Raw genomic sequence first — 20,026 nt, 5'->3', positions numbered from 1 at the left:
CTCTGTGCTTAATGTACAATGCTTTGCTATCAGTCACATCCTCTTGTTCTTTGTTTACCACAAAGAACACTGAATAGAAGAAAGCAAATAGAAATTGCCTGTATCTGTAATCTTTATCTCCATCTCTCAATTTTTCATTTCCAAGTTTTCTATCAACCAATCTGCCTTTCTTTGCATGTGTGCAATTATATTTATGCATTTCCTCAGAGGAGGCTGTGAGTCCTCAAAATATTGGATGAGAAGAAAATCAGTAGAACAAAAATAATACAATGCCAGTATTACATAATATAACATTAAAAAGTGTATTAATCACTAATTTTTCTACAGAAACATTGTCCAACAGCGACACCAGTAGGTAAAGTTACAACGGGAGTCTCTCATCTCCCCTGATCCCATTGAGTTTGAACAGACCCCCTAAAGCATGCAGTGGAATTTGTGAGGAGAATGAATGAGGAGAAGTTTTTTGAGAGGAGGTAATGCCACCATCACAATACAATTGGATATGACTAGTTATGTTTGGCTGTGATTGGTTCATGCAATAAAGACTCATTTAAAAAAAAAAAAGTCAATAAACAATATACGTACTGTCATATTAGAACCAATTCACTACATGGGCATTTCTGGTAGAAACCCTTGAAGTAGGGCTGGGCGATATGGCCAAAAACAATTATCATGATAATACATGAAGGCTAAAATGATCAGTCGATATTCATAATTATCACTGCTCTTTATTTTGTTATTTATTATATATATATATAGAGAGAGAGAGAGGGAGGGAGGGAGAGAGAGAGAGAGAGACGGGGTCAGCAGAGCTCATTTGCATTTAAAGAAAAATGATACAAAACAGCTTGATCTGAAAAAAGCTGTTTTTGACAGGATAAAAACGGTGTTGTTTACATTACCATTGAGAGATTTTATTTTTAAGAAAATTATATTGCGATAATTATCATTATTGAATTATCACCCAGCCCTACCTTGAAGACTGCATGTCAATATTTATTAAAAGTGGTGCACCTATGAACATGCAACAAGGGAGCATTTGGAAAAAGAATTGGGCCTTTTCTCAGCACCACATGTTGTTGTGGTGGCAATTTCTGAACCACATCTTCATAATTAATGGAACCCACTGGACACACTCATCCACAGTCATGCTAAAGCTCTCAATCTCACGCCCATGAGTTCCCTGCATGTTGCCAGAATATCACAAACACTGTTTTCTGACAGCCTGTTTCATATAGATATAAGCATATGTTAACCATATGGAAAACTGTCAATGGCCCTTATAAGAGGACCTAAGGGATAGAGGAATATAGGGACTGATAACACAAGGAAGTGTCTTGTGTTGTAATGCAATGCCAGACGGGAGGTGAAGGGTCTCAAATGACTCCAGTCAAAGTTTTTTTTTTTTTTTTTTTCTGCCTACATCAGAGCCAAAATTGCACCAGAATTTCTGTTATTGTAATTTCATTTGGCTAAATAAGTAGACAACATGTGGGCGTAATGAAATTAAGGTGTAACTTATGGCTTCAGCAGGTTGAATAACAATGTCAATCTGCACAAAACACTCCGAATGTTTTGATGTACAAAAGTTGTGAATTTAAGCTCATTCTGGTCAACAAGTTTGGCTGAGATGGAACAAAAGTCTGACAGCTAACCAAGGGCGAGCCAAGAAAAAGCAGGAGAGCAAACATGAAAATGTAGAGAAAGCCAAATGTCTTCTCAGAAAGAGAGAAAATAAAGAAATTCTCGGGAATGTTTGTCATTCTTCATTGCTATCTAGCTGTTTTTGTTCTTGTTTTTTGGAGGGATATTGCCACTTACACTGCTAGCACCCACTTAGTGTCAACCAAGATTGCTATTTGACTATTGCTGTAAAAGTCTTTTCAACAACAGCTCACAAATAGCCATAGAGGCAGCGTATGGAAAACCATTATTGTTGGTGTGAAAACAAGATAATTTACCAAAAAAAAAACGAGGCAAAGCTTGGACAATTGTACTTTGCACTTTAAAATGATTACATTCTAAGATAAAAGGTAAAACCAGGTTCCAATAAAGACTCTTAACAGCTACTGGAGACATACTCCGGTCTACCATATTTTTTTCTAATTTCTTTGTCTGTCCATCAAGTAGGATGGTGTAATCTTTTATCATGCCAATCGAAGTAAAACCACTTCTTTTGTTTTTGTTCAACTTTAGCTGATGTCGAAAAAGATGCAAGTCTGTCACTGAGAAGCCAGACTCCATCAGTCAGTTGTAGTTTTGGTGGTCTGCAGACTGACAGGGATACTTTGTTTCATGCATGGCATCGATGAAAATATCCAAGCTGCTGGATTTGATTTTCAATTCAAGTCCAAAAACTACATACAAACAGTTTTATCACAAATTACAACAATCTGGATGCCTCAATGTGGAAATTTCAGTGAAGCATCTTTACTACATCAAAACTTATAGGCTCTAAAAACAATATTTAACGCATTAATGTCCAGCTGTTTGGAAATCTGTTTGCATTTCTTATTAAAAACTCCAAAGACTCCTACAGTATTATAATATCATAAGATTGGACAACGTTAGAAAGACTATAATTAATTAAAACACTGTACTATTTTCAGATTGAGTGTTAATAAATTGCTAGTCTCTACAGTATTACTATACACAGTCTATCTTCTAAAATCAAACCTACAAAAAAATCAAGAATGTGATGGCAGCTTTGTGCTTTAAATACAGAAAATAAGCATAGGAATAAAACATCTACAATGGCACCAGGCTTCTTGAGCACATTTGAGACGGGAAGAATGTTAGACCATTATGCCACTATTGAAATGGCTAAATCTTTTGTGAAATTCAGTTTTTCTAGAGTTATAAAACTGCCAGTACTCTAATGCCAATACTATTCAATAAACCAGAGGCAGAGAGGCTATTTCTATTAGCTTGTCATAAAAGAAATAGGCATTTCTTCAGGGAGTCATAGTTTATAATGCATTGCAAGAATATCTCCTTGCCCTGAGGTTAAAACCCATTAAAACTATTTTACACATTGAAAAGTACTAAATAAAACTTGGTTGCACTGATTTAATACTAAGCCAACAAGTCATAACCTTGTAAATGCAGAGATGATATAACCAAGCTATAAGAGCGTGAAATTGTATTTTATCGTCTCTTTACTGCATTCAGCAAACATTGTCTGGCCTTCTATTTTGATAAACTCTGAATAAAAACAAAACACCTATCTGGTTTTGGAATCATCTTTCTAAATTATTATTTTAATAACATTGCTAATTAAAATAAATAAATAAAATGTTGTTGTTGTAAAATCACATAAATATATAGTTCAGTCATGAAACTCTAGATGGCGCTGGCTGACGGGGCGCTAACTTAACTGATGATATTAAAAGAGTTAAACAACTTGGCACAAGCTGATTGGTTCATGCTGCATATGGAGCCAATGAGCTTGCTGCCTTCTATTTAAATGGCTGGCTAGTATTCGCTCGAGAATCTCTGAAACCCTCCACCTTCCCCAGCTCCACCTGTTTAGATCTGATACAGGTTATTTGATAGCCTATTTGTGCTTGAATAATCATGGCACCGTATCGCCATATGCATTGGCAGTAGTAAATAATAAGTAAGTAATAAACTACAGTAATAACCAGCAGCGATTCAGCAGCAGCTTAGCATATCTGTTCCGCTAAGACCAAATACATTAATATTGTCATATCCATCACCATGCTAAAATGTTCAGAGAGTTGTCCTGATATTATTATTATTAGTCCAATCCATTTATTTATGTATTTATCGTATTAGATCTTAACAATCATAGTCAATGTTTTGGATCAACAGAAATCTAGTCATCAGTTAGTGGAGAATTATATTCAAACTTACTCAGTGCTATCTTTGTTAAGTGTAACCGGTTGACCCAGGATATCTTGCTGACGGGGCTTGGTGTGTTGAAGACCACTGTGAAGCTCACAGGACGACCAGACCTACAGGACATGTGAAAAAAAAAATTGGTCAGATGGTGAGATTTACTGAACGAACCAACACGGGAGTGTTGCCATGGCCCTTTGAGTTTTATAATCTTGTAAAATTTTCATAAAACACATCACAACATGGTGCTCCCTTAATTATCAGTATTAATAATACAGTGAAATAGTTTTGCTGCAGTGCACCAAGGAGCCCCGGGGAGAGCAGCTGCCACTCTCCACAATACAGCTTGATCTCAAGCTAAGCCTGGATCTGTGTACTGAGTCTGATTTTTCATGAAATGTGTGCTTATGTGAGGGAAAAAGCAGACAGCAGAAATGAAGATAGCATGGAGATACATATTTCGTCCTTAATTTAATCAAAGAGATGGTATGAAGGTCAAAGAGACCCGTAAGTTCTATGGATGTGTTGGTATGTAGGGTTATGTGGAGAAGGAAGGAAGAGGATCAGGCCACAAGATGAGGTGAGCATGTTGAGTTAATCTGCATTCTAGACCAAGGTGTTTAGCCAGGTTAATGGAGCAGAACTTTTCAGCAATGCCTTCTACAAGGAGGAAATGAGCAAGCATGATTGAGCACCGTCTGCTTCTGGATGGTATCAGGTTTTAATATTAGTTATTGAATGAGATTGGCCACAAGAAACCCACCTGGATTTGACTTTGAAAAATGACAATGTAAAATTGAAAATGGGATTCAGTTTCTGAATTTGAACATTATAAACTCTATTATCTAAACCTTGGATTTATCCATATAGGCGAGTCTTCATATAAAGCACAGTTTTGCTCTTAAGATCACAACTACACACCCTTTGCAGAATCAGTCTATCTATCTATCTATCTATCTATCTATCTATCTATCTATCTATCTATCTATCTATCTATCTATCTATCTATCTATCTATCTATCTATCTATCTATCTGTCTGTCTGTCTGTCTGTCTGTCTATCTATCTATCTATCTATCTATCTATCTATCTATCTATCTATCTATCCAGTGCTTGAAGTGGAAAAAAAAAGTGTGCCGGTATCTGAGGGTGCAAAAACATCCAAATATTGAGAAAATCGCCTTTAAAGTTGTCCAAATTAAGATATTGGCAATATAAAACAATAAAATTAACCAAAATTAAGTTTTGATATATGTATTTCAAATAAATATTTTTACAAAATATATGAAATTTACAAAATATCTTCATGGCACATGATCTTTACTTAATATCCTAATGATTTTTGGCATAAAAGAAAATTAGATCATTTTTAACCATACAATGTATTGTTATTGCTACAAATATATATTTAATACAGTTTTTCTCAGTCACTTTGGTGCATTTTTCAAAACAGAAATGAAATTCTCAAAACTACTTGTACAACCTCCACATTATCTAGTCATTTATACACATCATAAAACCAGTTTCTCATTCTTTTGAACAAGTTGCGATTGCTTTTGTACATTCATGCAATTGATTATGCATGTTTATCGGCAGTTTCCTACATTATCAGTTGCTCATGTCATGTTGCTCAAAACGTATTGCATAGTTTTCTGTGCAACAGTCTTACCCTTCAAAACATCTAGTCTTTAGTTCATCATATAAGTCATTAAATGCAAAATGGTTAATCTAGTTGTCAAAAACTGCCTAGCACACTTTTTATATTTATTTTTACACATTATTATTAGACTTTTTGTACATTTGGCATGAATTGTCCAAGTGAATCTTGACTTATGAAGAGAATGTAGATGATAAACCAATGATAAACCCTTTCTCTGAAATAGCTCAAAGGTTCATCTCATGAATCTTCAGTTGAAAAGCTTATACTGTATAGACAGAGGACAACACAAGAGTTACACATTCTGAAAATGGACTTATTTTCATATTTGTGTCCATATTTGTTTTTCCTTTATCACAATGACATTGTAAAGGTTTTTTTTTTTTTTGGTCAGACTTTGTAAAAGTGTAACTGGGAATTCTATCCAGTCTCTTTCAGTCAATATCCCACATACAGTAATGTGTAAATGTGTACGTTTGAAATGGATATGGAATACATAAGCATATGGCATATTGTTCAATACAGAGGTTTACATCAGATCATCCCTCCAGAGTAAACTGTTATATTGACAACATGACTAAGCAATTTGACTGTCTTATCCGTACACTATGACACAAGGACTTGTCATTCTGATGGCACTGATATGTTCATTGACACAGCTATTTACTTTTGAGAGATGAACTAAGGATTTTGAGCAGGAGACTGGCTTTTGCAGGTAATTCATGGTGATTTGCTATTTGTACGGGTTGTTTTGAGAAATGCACTTTATGTTTTGCAAATTGTGAGTTTGATTCAAGAAATGTACCAAAGCGACTGAGAAAAACTGTAATATTTCATAATATACATTTTCCCACTACATAGTCATTTTAGTACAATAGAAAGTGTAAACTGTAGATTTGCACTCTGCTTAATAAAGCTGTCCATGTCTTCAATGAGTCAGGAATCCATTCTACACTTGTAAAAATACTTTAACTTCATTTCTAACACAGTGCCTGCTAAAGAAAGACTCTCAGCAAAGGCTAAGGGACACGGAAAGCAATTCACATTCAAACATCATTAGAAGGTAATTGACTGGAGAATAAGATGACGCCCGCCTTAGCTACTGTCACACCAGCAGCCTCTGTCTGCTTGGCATTCATTTCCAGCCCAGGGGAGACAGCACTACTCGGAGAGAGCAAGAGAAAGGAAAAAGGTTGGAAGAAAAGTGTGAAGTGCAAAGGCACAGATATAGAAGAATGAACTAAAACCTTCGAAGACGCTCTGAGATAAAGAAATCGAATTTCGACTGAAATTCAGGGGATGCTTGGCTCCTTCCCAGAATGGCAAATGCAAACAACAACTCACAGATTTCCTTCACTCAGCACAATGGTTTCATGGGGGAAAATAAGTAAAAAGAGGTGGGATGGGGGAGGGCTGGTTGTTCGGAGCGGAGTAAGTGCGCTCCATGCTTAATTTGATTCTTGGGATAAAGCTGGGCACCCACATCGGTCTAAACGTGATAAACAGAATGGCCCAGGGTTCCTCCCGCTGGCTGATTGAAAATCTGGGTGGTTGCAAGTGGGTATGCGAGTTTATGTGTCTCTGTGCGGCCTGAATAAAGAAACAGCAGAGGAGGCAGACTCCCAGGCAAAAAGGGCAGAATGGAGAGCAGAGAACAGACTGATTTATGGCTGCAGGTCAGTGCTGTGGCATGTGTGTGACATTAATGCAGAATGACAGGACAGATAGTGGAATGAAAGAAAGACACACCAGCTCGTCTCTGTGCTGATTGGAGGAGACTGTATATCATACAGGAAGTGGATTTGGACAAAGCACTCTATGCCTATAAGCTCTATAAACCCCATGCCTACTACTCAATTGACCTGTCTAATTCACACTTAATCCTGGGTTAACATCTTTTTAAAACCAAGTTAAGGCCTCTTTTAAACTCTGAGTTAAATAAAAAGTCTCACAAAAGTGTTAGCAATGCTTTGAAGTTTATTTACAGAAAACCAATCATAAAATGCCTCAGTTCTTACCTAATTAAATATGCATATGCTTTCACGCTGTGTTTAATTTCAGTTTGTAAGTGAAACGGTGAAAGTAACTGCATTAACTTGAGTGATTATTATTTTTGTGGGCTTTTTTTTTTTCAGAAGACAAAATCCCGATTTTGTGTGGCCAATCTGTTTTTGTCCAATGAATGTTACTAACCTCATAAATATGCAAATATCTGAAGCTCACACAGGCAGTAGCACCACTACAGTGATAGGTTTGATGCCCAGGGAATGTATTGATGTCAGTGTCAATGTCAGCTTTATTTATATAGCACCATTAAAGACAGCAACTGTTGACCAAGGTGCCAAACAAAATATTGAAACCTTCAATAAAAACAATTACAACATCAGGGTTCGCAAAATTTCTAAATCCCTGGTAGCCCTTCGGCCAGGTACTCCTGAGATTTTGGTAGCCCAAAAATGTATTTAATAGCCCAAATAAAAATTATAATAATAATTTTGTTTTGTTTTGTTTGGTTTTGTTTTTAAATATAGAAAATCAGATAGGAGTTTAAATGTCAATAAAAAATATTTTCAATACACAAATATCAACAAATATGAAGTAAGGAATTTAATTTTACTTTACAGAGTATCTGCAGAATTTTAAATAAATAAATTTAAGGCAATTTATGACCGATTTTAAGAAAAGCACAAGTAAAATTAACAGTATGAGTGGCGTTGGACAATGTCTATGATAACATTTTTTTGTTTTTCACAAAAACAAAAATCGTATACAACATTTCTGCCTTTAGACCATTTTTATGAAAAGGGATAAATAAAGCATATAAATTGACAATTTAAAACATATACAGTATCACTGTCTTTATTGTTTAGATTTTTAGAAGGCACGTTAACTTCTTTCTCATTTACAACTCTATGTGTTTGCTGCGTAAAAACGTGAGTTGATATTTTTTGCATTGATCATATGACCATAAACAGCTAGAAAGGCTTGTTGGAAATTCTAATTTATTCTCTGCCATGAGGTGGAGCTTTAAGACCACTGATATATAACGGATTCCCGGGTAACGGCTGTACACCGAACATCTCTGCGTTCATAAATATTGCTTTATCAGGAATTATAGTTAAAAAGAAATTGAAATGCAAATGACAAGTTTTTGAGGACAGTCGGTTCCCTTCAGATACATTCAAATAAAGACATCCGCACCGTGTTTTGACTTGAAACGTAGCCTACAGCGCTCATATTAATTAAATGACATCATTGCCTTTTGAAGTTTAATCAATCCGCATCGCGACTCTCGTCTTTCCGTCCCCAACTGTAAGAAATCGTTTAATCATAAGGCATTTCTTGTACCATTTAACTTATTTAAAACTTTTATGGCCGTTAAGTTTGATACAACCCACTTTTTTAAGGACCCTTTTTAAGGACCCACGGGAGATCTTTATTTAAAGTAGCCCGTCGGGTCAGAGTAAGGTTACAATTTAGTAGCCCGACTGGAAACCACAATAGCCTTTGGACTAGCTTTTTTTTCTTTTTTTTTTTTTTGATCCCTGAATTTACAGATTGTAAACACTTAAAATCTCTAAATACACAAATTATCTAATTGCTAAAGAAAATAAATATGTTTTGAGATTTCCTTTGAAATCATGTACCGTAGTAGCAGTTCTGATGTACACCTCCTAGTTTCAACCTAGTCCTCTGAACATTTAGTCATCTCTGAGTGAATGACACCAGAGACCTAGCTGGATTGTAAATGGAGAGTAAATCAGCCAAATACACAGGTGCTAGACCATTCAAACATTTAAAAACCAGTAGCAGCACTTTAAAATCAATTCTAAAACAGACTGGGAGTCAGTGCAAAGAAATTAAAACTGGAGTAATATATACATTTTTCGAACACCTGTAAGAAAACCTGGCAGCTGCATTTTGTACCATCTGAAGACAGGCCAGAGATGACTGATTAATGACCATATAAAGGGAGTAACAGTAGTCTATTTTTGTTGAGACGAAAGCATGAATTACTTTTTTCAAAGTGTTTAAGAGAAAGAAATGGTTTTACCTTGGCTAGGACTCAGAGATTTAAAAAAAAATGGTTTTAAGCACAGAACTAATCTGTTTGTCAGATTTGAGAGAGCTATCAAAAAACACCCAAATTGTTCTCTAGTAGTTTGACAAATGGATACAGCGGCCAAGATCTAAACAAGAAGAGCTAAAGGCTTCTGAGGATTCTTCCTCCTCTCTTTCTCCTACTTCGCTTTCTGTCAACCTACTGTCCTATCTAAATAAAAGGCATAAAACACAATAAATAAATAAATAAATAAAAAGCATTAGTTCAGAAATCAGATTACCGTATTTTCCGGACTATAAGTCACACTTTTTTTCATTGTTTGGCTGGTCCTGCGACTTATAGTCAGGTGCGACTTATTTATCAAAATTAATTTGACATGAACCAAGAGAAATGAACCAAGAGAAAACATTACATTCTCCAGCCACGAGATGGCGCTCTATGCTGCTCAGTGCTCCTGTAGCCTACATTGAAAACATAGAGCGCCCTCTCGTGGCTGTAGACCGCAATGTTCTTTCTCGGTTCTTGGTTCTTAATAAATGCGACTTATAGTCCAGTGCGACTTATATATGTTTTTTTTCCTCGTCATGACGTATTTTTGGACTGATGCGACTTATACTCAGGTGCGACTTATAGTCAGAAAAATACGGTACAATAGCTTTTGGGAATCAGACTACACAGTCCAAATTCACACTGGATACTCATAAAACTGTAAATGGAATAGTTAATCCTTTGATTTTACTATTTTCTGAAAAAACAAATCTCAGTTCCCTGTCCTAATGACATCAATGCATTATGACATCACAGCAGGCTGACGAAGGCAATGGAAAATTCAGGGAGTGTGACTGTTTTGGAAGCAGGGCAGGGGTTCTAGTGAACATCTGACTGAGCAGATTGCTCCTGCGAGTTCTGCAGAATGTGAGCCAACCAAGCAGGCCTGAAGAGCAGGGGTCTGACAGATATTGGGAGGACTACAGGGTACTGAGCTGCTCTGGGCCGGTTGGGCTGTCACATTAGGTTGAGAAAGCACACGGAGATTAAACGTTCTGCTGAGTCTCTTCCATGCGCCATGGCAGCAAATCAGTCCCTTGCACCTCCTCTCAGCTTGCAAGGCACTATTTTTTTTTAGTCAGGGAGTATGGATGAAATGAAATATATGTATTTGTGTCTGAACATACTGAATGATATTAACCCTCACATTCTCCTTAGGGTCTAAAATAAACCAATTCTACTTATTGGAGAATAATTCATAAAAAAATTAAATAATTTTTCACCATCATGTTGTTCCAAACGTTCTTTCTTCTGTGGAAGGAAAAATATTGAAAAGTGAAGGGGGTCAATGCTGTTTTATGGACCAAAACAGAAAGAATAATCTTTTGTGTTCCCCAGAAGGAAGACACTCTTGACATAAGGTTAGGTAATAAGTATTATTTCCAGCTGAATGAACCCAATTAATAAATTCAAAGTAAAATAACTGCTATGATTTGTATTATTTTACATGTAAATCATTGGAGTCTCTTTGGAGTTCTCAAGTATAATCTACACTGAACATGAAGGTTAAATGACATCAACTGCTCTATGCTTTACAGTTCATCTTCCTTTTCTCTCTGCTTCTCTCCTCTCATGTTCTCCCCATCTCTTCAGCTCTTTTCTTAGTTGAATCCTCCACTAATCTGTCTTCGTTTCTCTTCCTTCCACAGCCGATTCTATGAGTGAAGTTTCCGCTCTCACTCTGCATCATTAAGATAAGCACATTCAGGTGCAGTGCACTGTGAAAAATGTGCAGCATCCGCCTTGACACATTTACATTCACTGACGCTTAATGTGACATAATAAGAGTACATTAAAGCCCCTGTCTACGCATCAAAGAGAAATTACACTATTGCTCCAAATGGGAAACAGCAGCTCCCATACGAAGTTAAATGAATTGAATAAGCTCTATGACTAGCCATAATGCAGCACTTCCCATCTGAAAGGAGCTGTGTAACTTTATCTCCAGCATTTCTTGATCTCTTGAATCTGAGATCTATCACTTAATGATTTCCCGTCATGCTATTAGGCTTGTAATTTGCTGCTTAAAGGTGACATGGGGCAGGCTTTTAACGCACGCCACAAATAAAGCCGGGAAATGCGCTTTCATTAGGGAAAATTAACATGGCGCCGGGATCCTTCATCATCTTAACGTTGTTACAGATGAACATTAACATTTTTGTCATCTGCCATTATGTTTCAGTGCCGCTTGGGATCACCTGCTCCAGAGAATGTGTAAGACTGCCAGTCTGAAATCCAGCTGTGGTGTAATTGAGACAAAATTGTTTTTTCTTGTGTAGATCTCAAAAGCCATTTAGCTACATGTCTTACTACTTACTACTTTCATGAGGCAAATGCAATCTATTAAGCGAACAAGAAGAAGAAAATATGTTTTCTCAATTGGCTATAAAAAAACCCCGAATGCATCAGTATGTGCTCTTTTGCATTTTGTTGAGGCTGCTGAAGAAAAATAATTCACCTTGTCAACATGCAAAGAAGCTTTTGCCCCGTTTACTTACTTGTCTGGTCTGTCAGGGACTTGCAATCGTAAACGGCACTTGTTGGCGCTCTGAATTTGGTCCTCCTTGATGCGGATCAGTCTTTGCAATGCCAAACACCAGTCCTGTGCTACAGTGGTGTTCAGATTCTATAAACACAGAAAACAAAGAGAATTATGATACTAGCGAAAACTGATGTGCTTTAAGACCCTGAATTGACACTGGACCCAACACCGTACCAATATCGTATCAAATCAAACAATGAACTGCACAAGACCTATATATATATATATATATATTTTTTTTTTGTTTGTTTTAGTTTTTTGGGGGCTATCCTAATTAGTCAGTTTAAATTGTTATTATATGCATTTAGCACAGCTGACCATATCGTAACGGACCCACAACCAGGTGAAAACCACTGTATTATATCATATTAAATGCAGAAGTCTTTTTAGTTTTTCATTGTTATGTTAACTATGTTTTTGGCCTCCAAGTATTGATGAAATAATGATGGTTTCCTTCTCATAAACAAAATTATTAATATCTCCCAAAAGCCAAATCCAATTGAAATACATCTCCAAAATCAATGAGGTCTGCAGAAGTTCACTAGTTCTTTATTCGCTGTGCATTAAATTCTGATTAGACTGTGGGTAGGAATTAGTCATTTGGAGAAAGGCCAAAGGCATGGTTATGGTCAGGAAACCATGCAAGACAAAGCTCTGTTAGTGTTTTCACACAACGCTCAGAGGTAAAAGAAGCAATCTAGCTGTTTTTGTACTGGTTTAGTGACTGTCATGGCATCAGGGGAGCTGTCCTGATTTGAGAGCAGCCTTGTGCTATGTAGACATGCTGCTCAGAGCTATCTCCCATCTGAACATTAACTCCCGATCAGATTATGAAGGTTTCCCCATGCTGTCGTCCAACTATCAAGCGGATGCCATGATAATCAATTGTTGATGTTGCCGAACTTTGATCACAATTTAATTACACTGAAAACTCTGTTACCCCAAAGGCTTCCATGCCTAGATGGCTGTATCATATGTGACTAATACTGCTTTTGTTTTGCTGTTTATTGTATTCTACCTTGACCTTTTTCTGGATGTTGTTCTATTTTTAATCATTCTTTGACACTTGGGCTTTTTTTATAATAATAAAATATATATAAGTCAGTAAGATGGGTTAGTTAGATTCTGTTTTTTTTTTTTTTAGGAAACTGGAACTTTTATTCAATAATGAAATATTAAATAATAATAAAGACATTTATAATTCTACAAATATGTTATATTAAATAACAATGAAGACATTTATAATTCTACAAATATTTCTGTTTCAAATAAATGCTGTTCCCTTGAATTTTTTAATTAATCAAAGAGTCCTAAAATATCGAAAAAATTAAGCAGCGCAACCTACTATAATAATAAATATGAACAAAATTCTGAAGGATCACTAGAGTGGATGAATGAATTACACTTGATAATATATCAAAATTAAAAAGTTAATTTAAATGTATTAAAAAAAAAAATAATAATAATAATAAATTCAATTGACCCAAGTATACATTATACATATACATTATATATGACCCTGGAACACAAAACCGTTCATGGGTATATTAGCCAACAATACATTGTACGGGTCAAACGTATTGATTTTCTGTTTTCTTTTTCTTTAAAGTAAAGATCACGCTCTATTAAGATATTTTGTAAATTTACTACTGAAAATATATTAAAACTTAATTTTGAATTAGTAATATGCATTGCTAAGGACTTAATTTAAACTTTAAAGGTGATTTTCTCAATAATATATATATATATATATATATATATATATATATATATATATATATATATATATATATATATATTATTTTATTTTTTTGCAACCTCAGATTCACAACCAAATATCGTCCTATCCTAACAAACCATACATCAATGGAAAGCTTATACAATATATTCAGCTTTCAGATGATGTGTAAATCTCAATTCCAAAAGATTGACCCTTATAACTGGTTCTGTGGTCACATACTATATAATTAAAACATATGAAATGTATAATTTATTTATCACAAGCTTTAGTTTATGAGCCATTTTTACAATTACTTTGAACTAACTCTGCCCAATGGTGATTTTTAATGTATAACTTCGGTTCCTTTCAAGTTCCCAATTAAGGGTTCAGAGACATTATGGTCCACCGAACATGTAATAATGAAGAGTATTTACCTGGTACGTTCCCTGTAAAGTCCTCACAAGCAGAGTGACCTGCTCTACCACTGAGAGGTCATGCTGCAACTCCTGCAGTTCCTGATACAGCCGGGGCGGACCCAGAAAGATACTTCCTGTCAATCAAAAATAACCAGCTTCACTTATCCAGTACTTAAATTTCACACCACGCTTTATCAGAGCATGAACCCCCGAGTGCAAAAAAGCACCTGCAATCCAGGGTTCTTGAAAGCTGAGATGGTGTTTCTGTGGATATGGGTTCCTGTAAAGGTGCTGAATCATTCAAATATGTAATCGAGTCAGGATGGCTTACAAAAAAAACACTTTAGGATTTCCTATACAGCACACATTGCTCAATCTCAAAACACTGATCTGAAACCTGCACACTGGTCTTATGACATAAACGGTGAATTCTGAATGATACCTGACCTTTAAAAAGGAAGGCAGACTTACAGTGCTCTAAGTCAGTGTTTCCCAACCACTAGTGTGCCGTGACAGGCTGTCAGGTGTTTATTATATACAGGTATTAATTATCAAAAACGTATTATATTTCATTATTATTATTTTAAATCAGTGCTATTGGTCATCGTTGGGTCTGTTTGTGGGTTTTACAATTATTCAACCAATGAAAAATATATGTTTGAATAAGTACTGTGTTTGTTTTTTTACTCAAGAAAACTGTCTAAAAAGACTATGTTAATGTTTTTGTGTGTTTGAAGAGCGGAGAAGAGTCTTAACATTAGTTTTTTTTTTTACTTATCTAAACTGTGGGAAACACTGCTATAAGTTCTGCTTGAATATTTGCCCAAATGCAAATCGAAACAAAATCAAACGCCTTAACTTTTAAAGACTTGGGGTCTATGCCAAAACTTTCATTTGCCAATAGTCTCCAGTAGCGCCACTAACAAAGAGAATCGATACTGAAGACAGATCGATCTCCCATTGTTTGTGTAGCCACACCGGTTAATGCTATAGGGAAGAGAAGCAGAGTATAAAATGAAGCCATTTAGAATTATGAAGCCCTTTAAGGGTGACGAAACGGACACAGGTGTCTCATTAGACGTGAAATGTAGCATCGATTTGAATCCCCATTCACTTTTTTGCCGTCTCTGGTCTTTGCCTGCAGAATCAATAGCCAAGGTGAATGTGCTCTACGCGTCCGACCGATAGCCCAGGAATGAGGAGTGTAATTAAATCCCAGAGCTGGATGTGCAGACCGCAGGACTGTCTGGCCTTTCAGCACCTCAGAATAATCAGGTGACCTGTGTGCAGAATTGGGGCGGCGCGAGCATCTGTTGGCCCCCAGCTCAACCTAATTCTCGAAGTAGCGCTGGAAGGTCTCTCAGAGATCTCTCTCTGTCTCTGACACACCATTTCCCTCTTTCTCGGTTCTCTATACCTGTCTTTGTGTCTTTCACTCTCTGTCCAGGCTTTCATCCACTTCTCTCTACACCTCTACATCTTTCTCTCATTGTTTTGTCTGTCTCTCTCTAACCTTTAGAAATGTAATAGGGTCTTTAACTCACACAGCCACAGAGACATCTGTCACTGGCACGACTTGATCAATAGCAGGCACATTTGAAATAAAAAAAAAGGCACAGTGAGCCCCAACAGCGCAAACTGGCAGAGTCAGCATGCTCTACTGGTTGCTGTGGCAAGGCCTTGGGCAGGCCTACAGGTTTGTGGGCTCGTGGCCCACCTTGGCCTCAGGTGAATGTGCTGACTTGTAATCCAGACTAATCCAGTTGGTGTGCCGCGATCTGGTTTTTCGCACTATGGCATGGTATTCTGCCATTTCCAGTAGTCTATCTCTCTCACACACATTGTCACATGTAAACTGACACACGCGCTGGGCGACCGCCAGCGGAGGCCTATGCAAGCACAATACTGAAGCCCAAAGCCTAAAGTCAACAAAGCTGTTGCCAGAAGGGCAGCTCTAATTTGGATTTCTCGTTCATATCTGTGCTTTTTAACTGACATCCATACACTGAGTTTAACCAAGTGTTTTAACACATACAATTTTAGCAAGGATCTGCCTGGCAAGTTTAAACAAATCTAAAAAATGATGTGCATAACCGCTGTGGAAACAATTCTGTGATAACGTCCAGGGACCAAATTGTGATGCCAAATTAAAACTGCAATGTAAATATATAAATAGAAATGTAGCAATAAAATGTAGAGATTTTATCAATCAAAATATGCACAATACATTTAAATAATACAGCACGTAAACAATACTAATATAAAAACAATATTTAAAAAAAAACATGATAATTATTTGTATAAATGTTTTGATTATTTATTTTTTGATCATTCAATTTTAATACAACAATAATAACCAATGATGATTATTATTGTCATAATTTAGCTTAAAAATATATAAATAAATAATACATAAAATGTCCAACGATAATGTTTCTCTGTGTCCTTACCGTTATAGTTGTGAACGGTCCTTTTTCTTATATTACTAATTGACATCCACATATTTACTTTGTCTAAATGTCTATAAGCAGAATTTTCCAGCAGGATAAAAAAAAAGATAAAATTATGATAAAGTGTAACATCACTATACAGTACAGTATGTCTCCATTAGAAACACATTGTCACCCCCCTGCTTGTGTAAAGCTCCCCCATCAGTGGGCAGGACCCATCTCATGGTTTACCAGGGCCTCTATGATTTGCAGTATGTCACTGTTTTGTTCTGCTTTACAGTGGCGGCAGCAGAGGGTCTGCCTTTTCCTGGAATATTGGTCTATTCCATCAATAATATAAAGGACACTAGGGCCTGCGGGAGATGAAAAATGAGTCCATTTTGAGGTACGCTGGGGGAGCATGGGATCTGGTTTGGACGAGGAGCCCCATGGAGTGTCATCACAAGAGAGGAGAAATGTGGCGCACACCAGGCAAAACAGGCTTGTATGTCTACGTGCTGCTATAAATAGCTGAAGATGGACACATTCAGACACAGTGAACCAGACAACGTCAAAGGTGTCTGGAAAATAGCAATGAGCTTCCTGGATAGAGTAAGAGAAGACAGTGACACAGTCCGCATTTTATTTCTACATAATAAGAAAAACCGAAACCAAGTACAGACTCCATGACCAGTCTAGCCACAGAAAAAGGCTTTGAAAATTTGTGGCACCCTTATGAGAACATATCTTTCACTGTGATTATTTTAGATATATGTGAGAGAGAGAGAGAGAGAGAGAGAGAGAGAAACATTTTACATTTTATTTTATACTATTATTATTATTTGTTTTAAAATAAAATAAAATACTCTAAAGATACACTACTTTTCAAAAGTTTGGGGTCATTACCATTTTTTTATGTTTCTGAAAGTCTCACCAAAGCTGCAATAATACAATAAAACAGTAATATTATCAATAATTTAAAACAGCATCAATAATTTAAAATAGCTGTTTTCTATTTTAATGTATTTTAAAAAGTAATTTATTCTTGTGATGGCAAGGCTGAATTTTCAGTAGCCGTTATACTATTATCACATAGTCCCTCAAAAATCATTCTAATATGCTGATTTGCTGCTCAAGAAACTAAAATATTTTTTTGTGGAAAGGGATGTTTTTGATAAATGGAAATTATTTGATGAATAAAAAGTTCAAAAGACCAGCACTTTTTTGTTACATTATAAATGTTTTTACAGTTATCTTGACAGTTTAATGCAGCTTTGCTGAAGAAAAGTGTTAATATTATATATCACTGGCCGCTACCTTTTAAATGGCAGTGTATAGAAAAATACAGCCTTTATATTAATAAAATAAAAAAAGAAAATGTCTTAAGTATTTACTATATATTTTATCCTGTCACTATTTTGTATTTCTTGTATTGATTATTTGCCAGTATTTCATGTCAAACAATCATGCCAGTACTTTACACCGAATTTTTAATTCAACTGAAATCGAAAAGGGATATGGAAATGAGAAACAGCAAGTTTTAGGGAGGCTACTGCCGAGTTATTAAATAGCAGGAAAAGAACAACGATAGATAAATTGGACAGACTGTTTTTAGAATGATTTTAGAGACAAATAAGGTATAGGGGGCATAAGAGGTCTTCTAAAGACTCCTGCCCGCGAGCTGTCTGCTAGGCCCCAGCATTAAACATCTTCTGTCATCTAATTTCCTGCCTTCCCTGTGTGCACAATCCAACATGGGTGTTCCACAGACAACACCATTAATATTTCAGCTCGGAAAGCAAAAGGCTTAAACAGCGAGAACCTGTACATCCTGATAACACTTTGTACCTGAAGCTCTGTCAGCATATTTATCTTAGTACCCCACAATTGCTCTTTTCCTGTTCCTCGTCTTCTAACTCGAAACACAATAATGTTTTGTAAGAGTGTTCAGCCCTGATTCCAATCTCCTGAACTTGCTTTCTCTGATTGGGAGTGGAGGTGGAAATAATGTGCCAAAACTGATGACAGCCCACTGAATATGTTTGTGGTCTATCAGACAGTGAAATAAGATTGCTTAGAGTGCGCCTCTGTGGTTATTATCTAAGCTGCATGAGATAAACTCATCTGCAGAGGCCATAAAAAGGTGTATTGCTCACAAGAAACGGTCAATTAATTCAAAATGTCTCACTCACATCAAGGATGTGTGTTATCTGATTGTTTAGAAAGTTACAGTGCCAACAGCATTGCCATTACCCGATCCCGCAGAGCTGCCCGAGCGCTTGACTCCTCCGAGCTGATAGAGAGTGTCCTTGGTCTGGGAACCCTCTTGACCCACTTCAACTACATGGACCTGCTGCAAGGGGGCGCTCCACTTTAGGGTGTACTTGGGACCTACTGGAACCAGACTGCTGATGTCAGGGGGGCCCCTGGTGGTGATAAGAGGATCAACATGTAAAAATGCTTGCGCATATTTATAAAAACAAGGAACCTGACAGATCACAAGAGAGGAAAAAGGATTTCATTTGAAACAATTCTGACTGAAATATACAACTAATATAAAAAAGGCAAACAATGCACTGAATTAAAATGACAGAAATAGCATTCTCTTACATACACATACACTTTCTAATGCTCCTCATTTTACTTAAATTAAATAAAATTAATGCATTTAGCAGACGCTTTTATCCAAAGTGACTTACAGTGCATTTATGCTAACAGTTTTTACCTAACATGCGTTCCCTGGGAATTGAACCCACAACCTTGCGCTGCTAACACAATGCTCTACCACTGAACCACAGGAGCAACATATTTTACCTATGAAGTATCTATGAAGATGTAATGAAGATGTCACATGGACTATTTTAACAATGTCCTTACAAGCTTTCTGGGCCTTGAACATGGTAGTTGCATTGCTGTCTATGTGGGATCAGAAAGCTCTCGGATTTCATCAAAAATATCTTAATTTGTTTATTAAGCTGTTGAGCTTTGACTGATTTGGATGGTGATGCTTCCCGTTTTAAGTGGCCTTTCATTTCTAACCAGAAATGTGCACGCTTTTTTGATGTTCATTTAAGTTGTCCACGTCTTTTTCAAGTTTCACTTGAAATGTGTCCATTTTGAATCTTTACTAAAGGTGAGACACGTGAGGAAAAAATCAGCGATCAGTTGTAGGACTATTCTGTCATAAATTGCATACCATTCATTTCTGAACATTATACCGTCCTTTACTGGAAATGAAATTAATGGTTAATGTGTTTCGATCTCAATAAAGTTTACATATGCTTTCAGTCT

At 36.4% G+C, this 20,026-nt stretch overlaps 1 protein-coding gene across 3 annotated transcripts in view; it reads right to left on the bottom strand.

Annotated features, from left to right (window-relative positions):
- LOC127968293 (rho guanine nucleotide exchange factor 10-like protein) overlaps positions 1-20,026 on the bottom strand; it is a 106,723-nt gene that overhangs the window by 55,898 nt on the left and 30,799 nt on the right. For all 3 annotated transcript variants that reach the window (XM_052569401.1, XM_052569402.1, XM_052569403.1), the window contains 4 exons: positions 18,989-19,161; positions 14,325-14,440; positions 12,127-12,254; positions 3,877-3,977 (listed from right to left, as the gene is read on the bottom strand). In XM_052569401.1, the coding sequence (XP_052425361.1) occupies positions 3,877-3,977; positions 12,127-12,254; positions 14,325-14,440; positions 18,989-19,161 (518 nt within the window). The remainder of the gene's footprint in view (positions 1-3,876; positions 3,978-12,126; positions 12,255-14,324; positions 14,441-18,988; positions 19,162-20,026) is intronic.

Source organism: Carassius gibelio, chromosome B11 (assembly GCF_023724105.1).
Source record: "Carassius gibelio isolate Cgi1373 ecotype wild population from Czech Republic chromosome B11, carGib1.2-hapl.c, whole genome shotgun sequence".
NCBI classification, from domain to species: domain Eukaryota; kingdom Metazoa; phylum Chordata; class Actinopteri; order Cypriniformes; family Cyprinidae; genus Carassius; species Carassius gibelio.
This window is presented reverse-complemented; position numbering and strand designations above follow the sequence as displayed.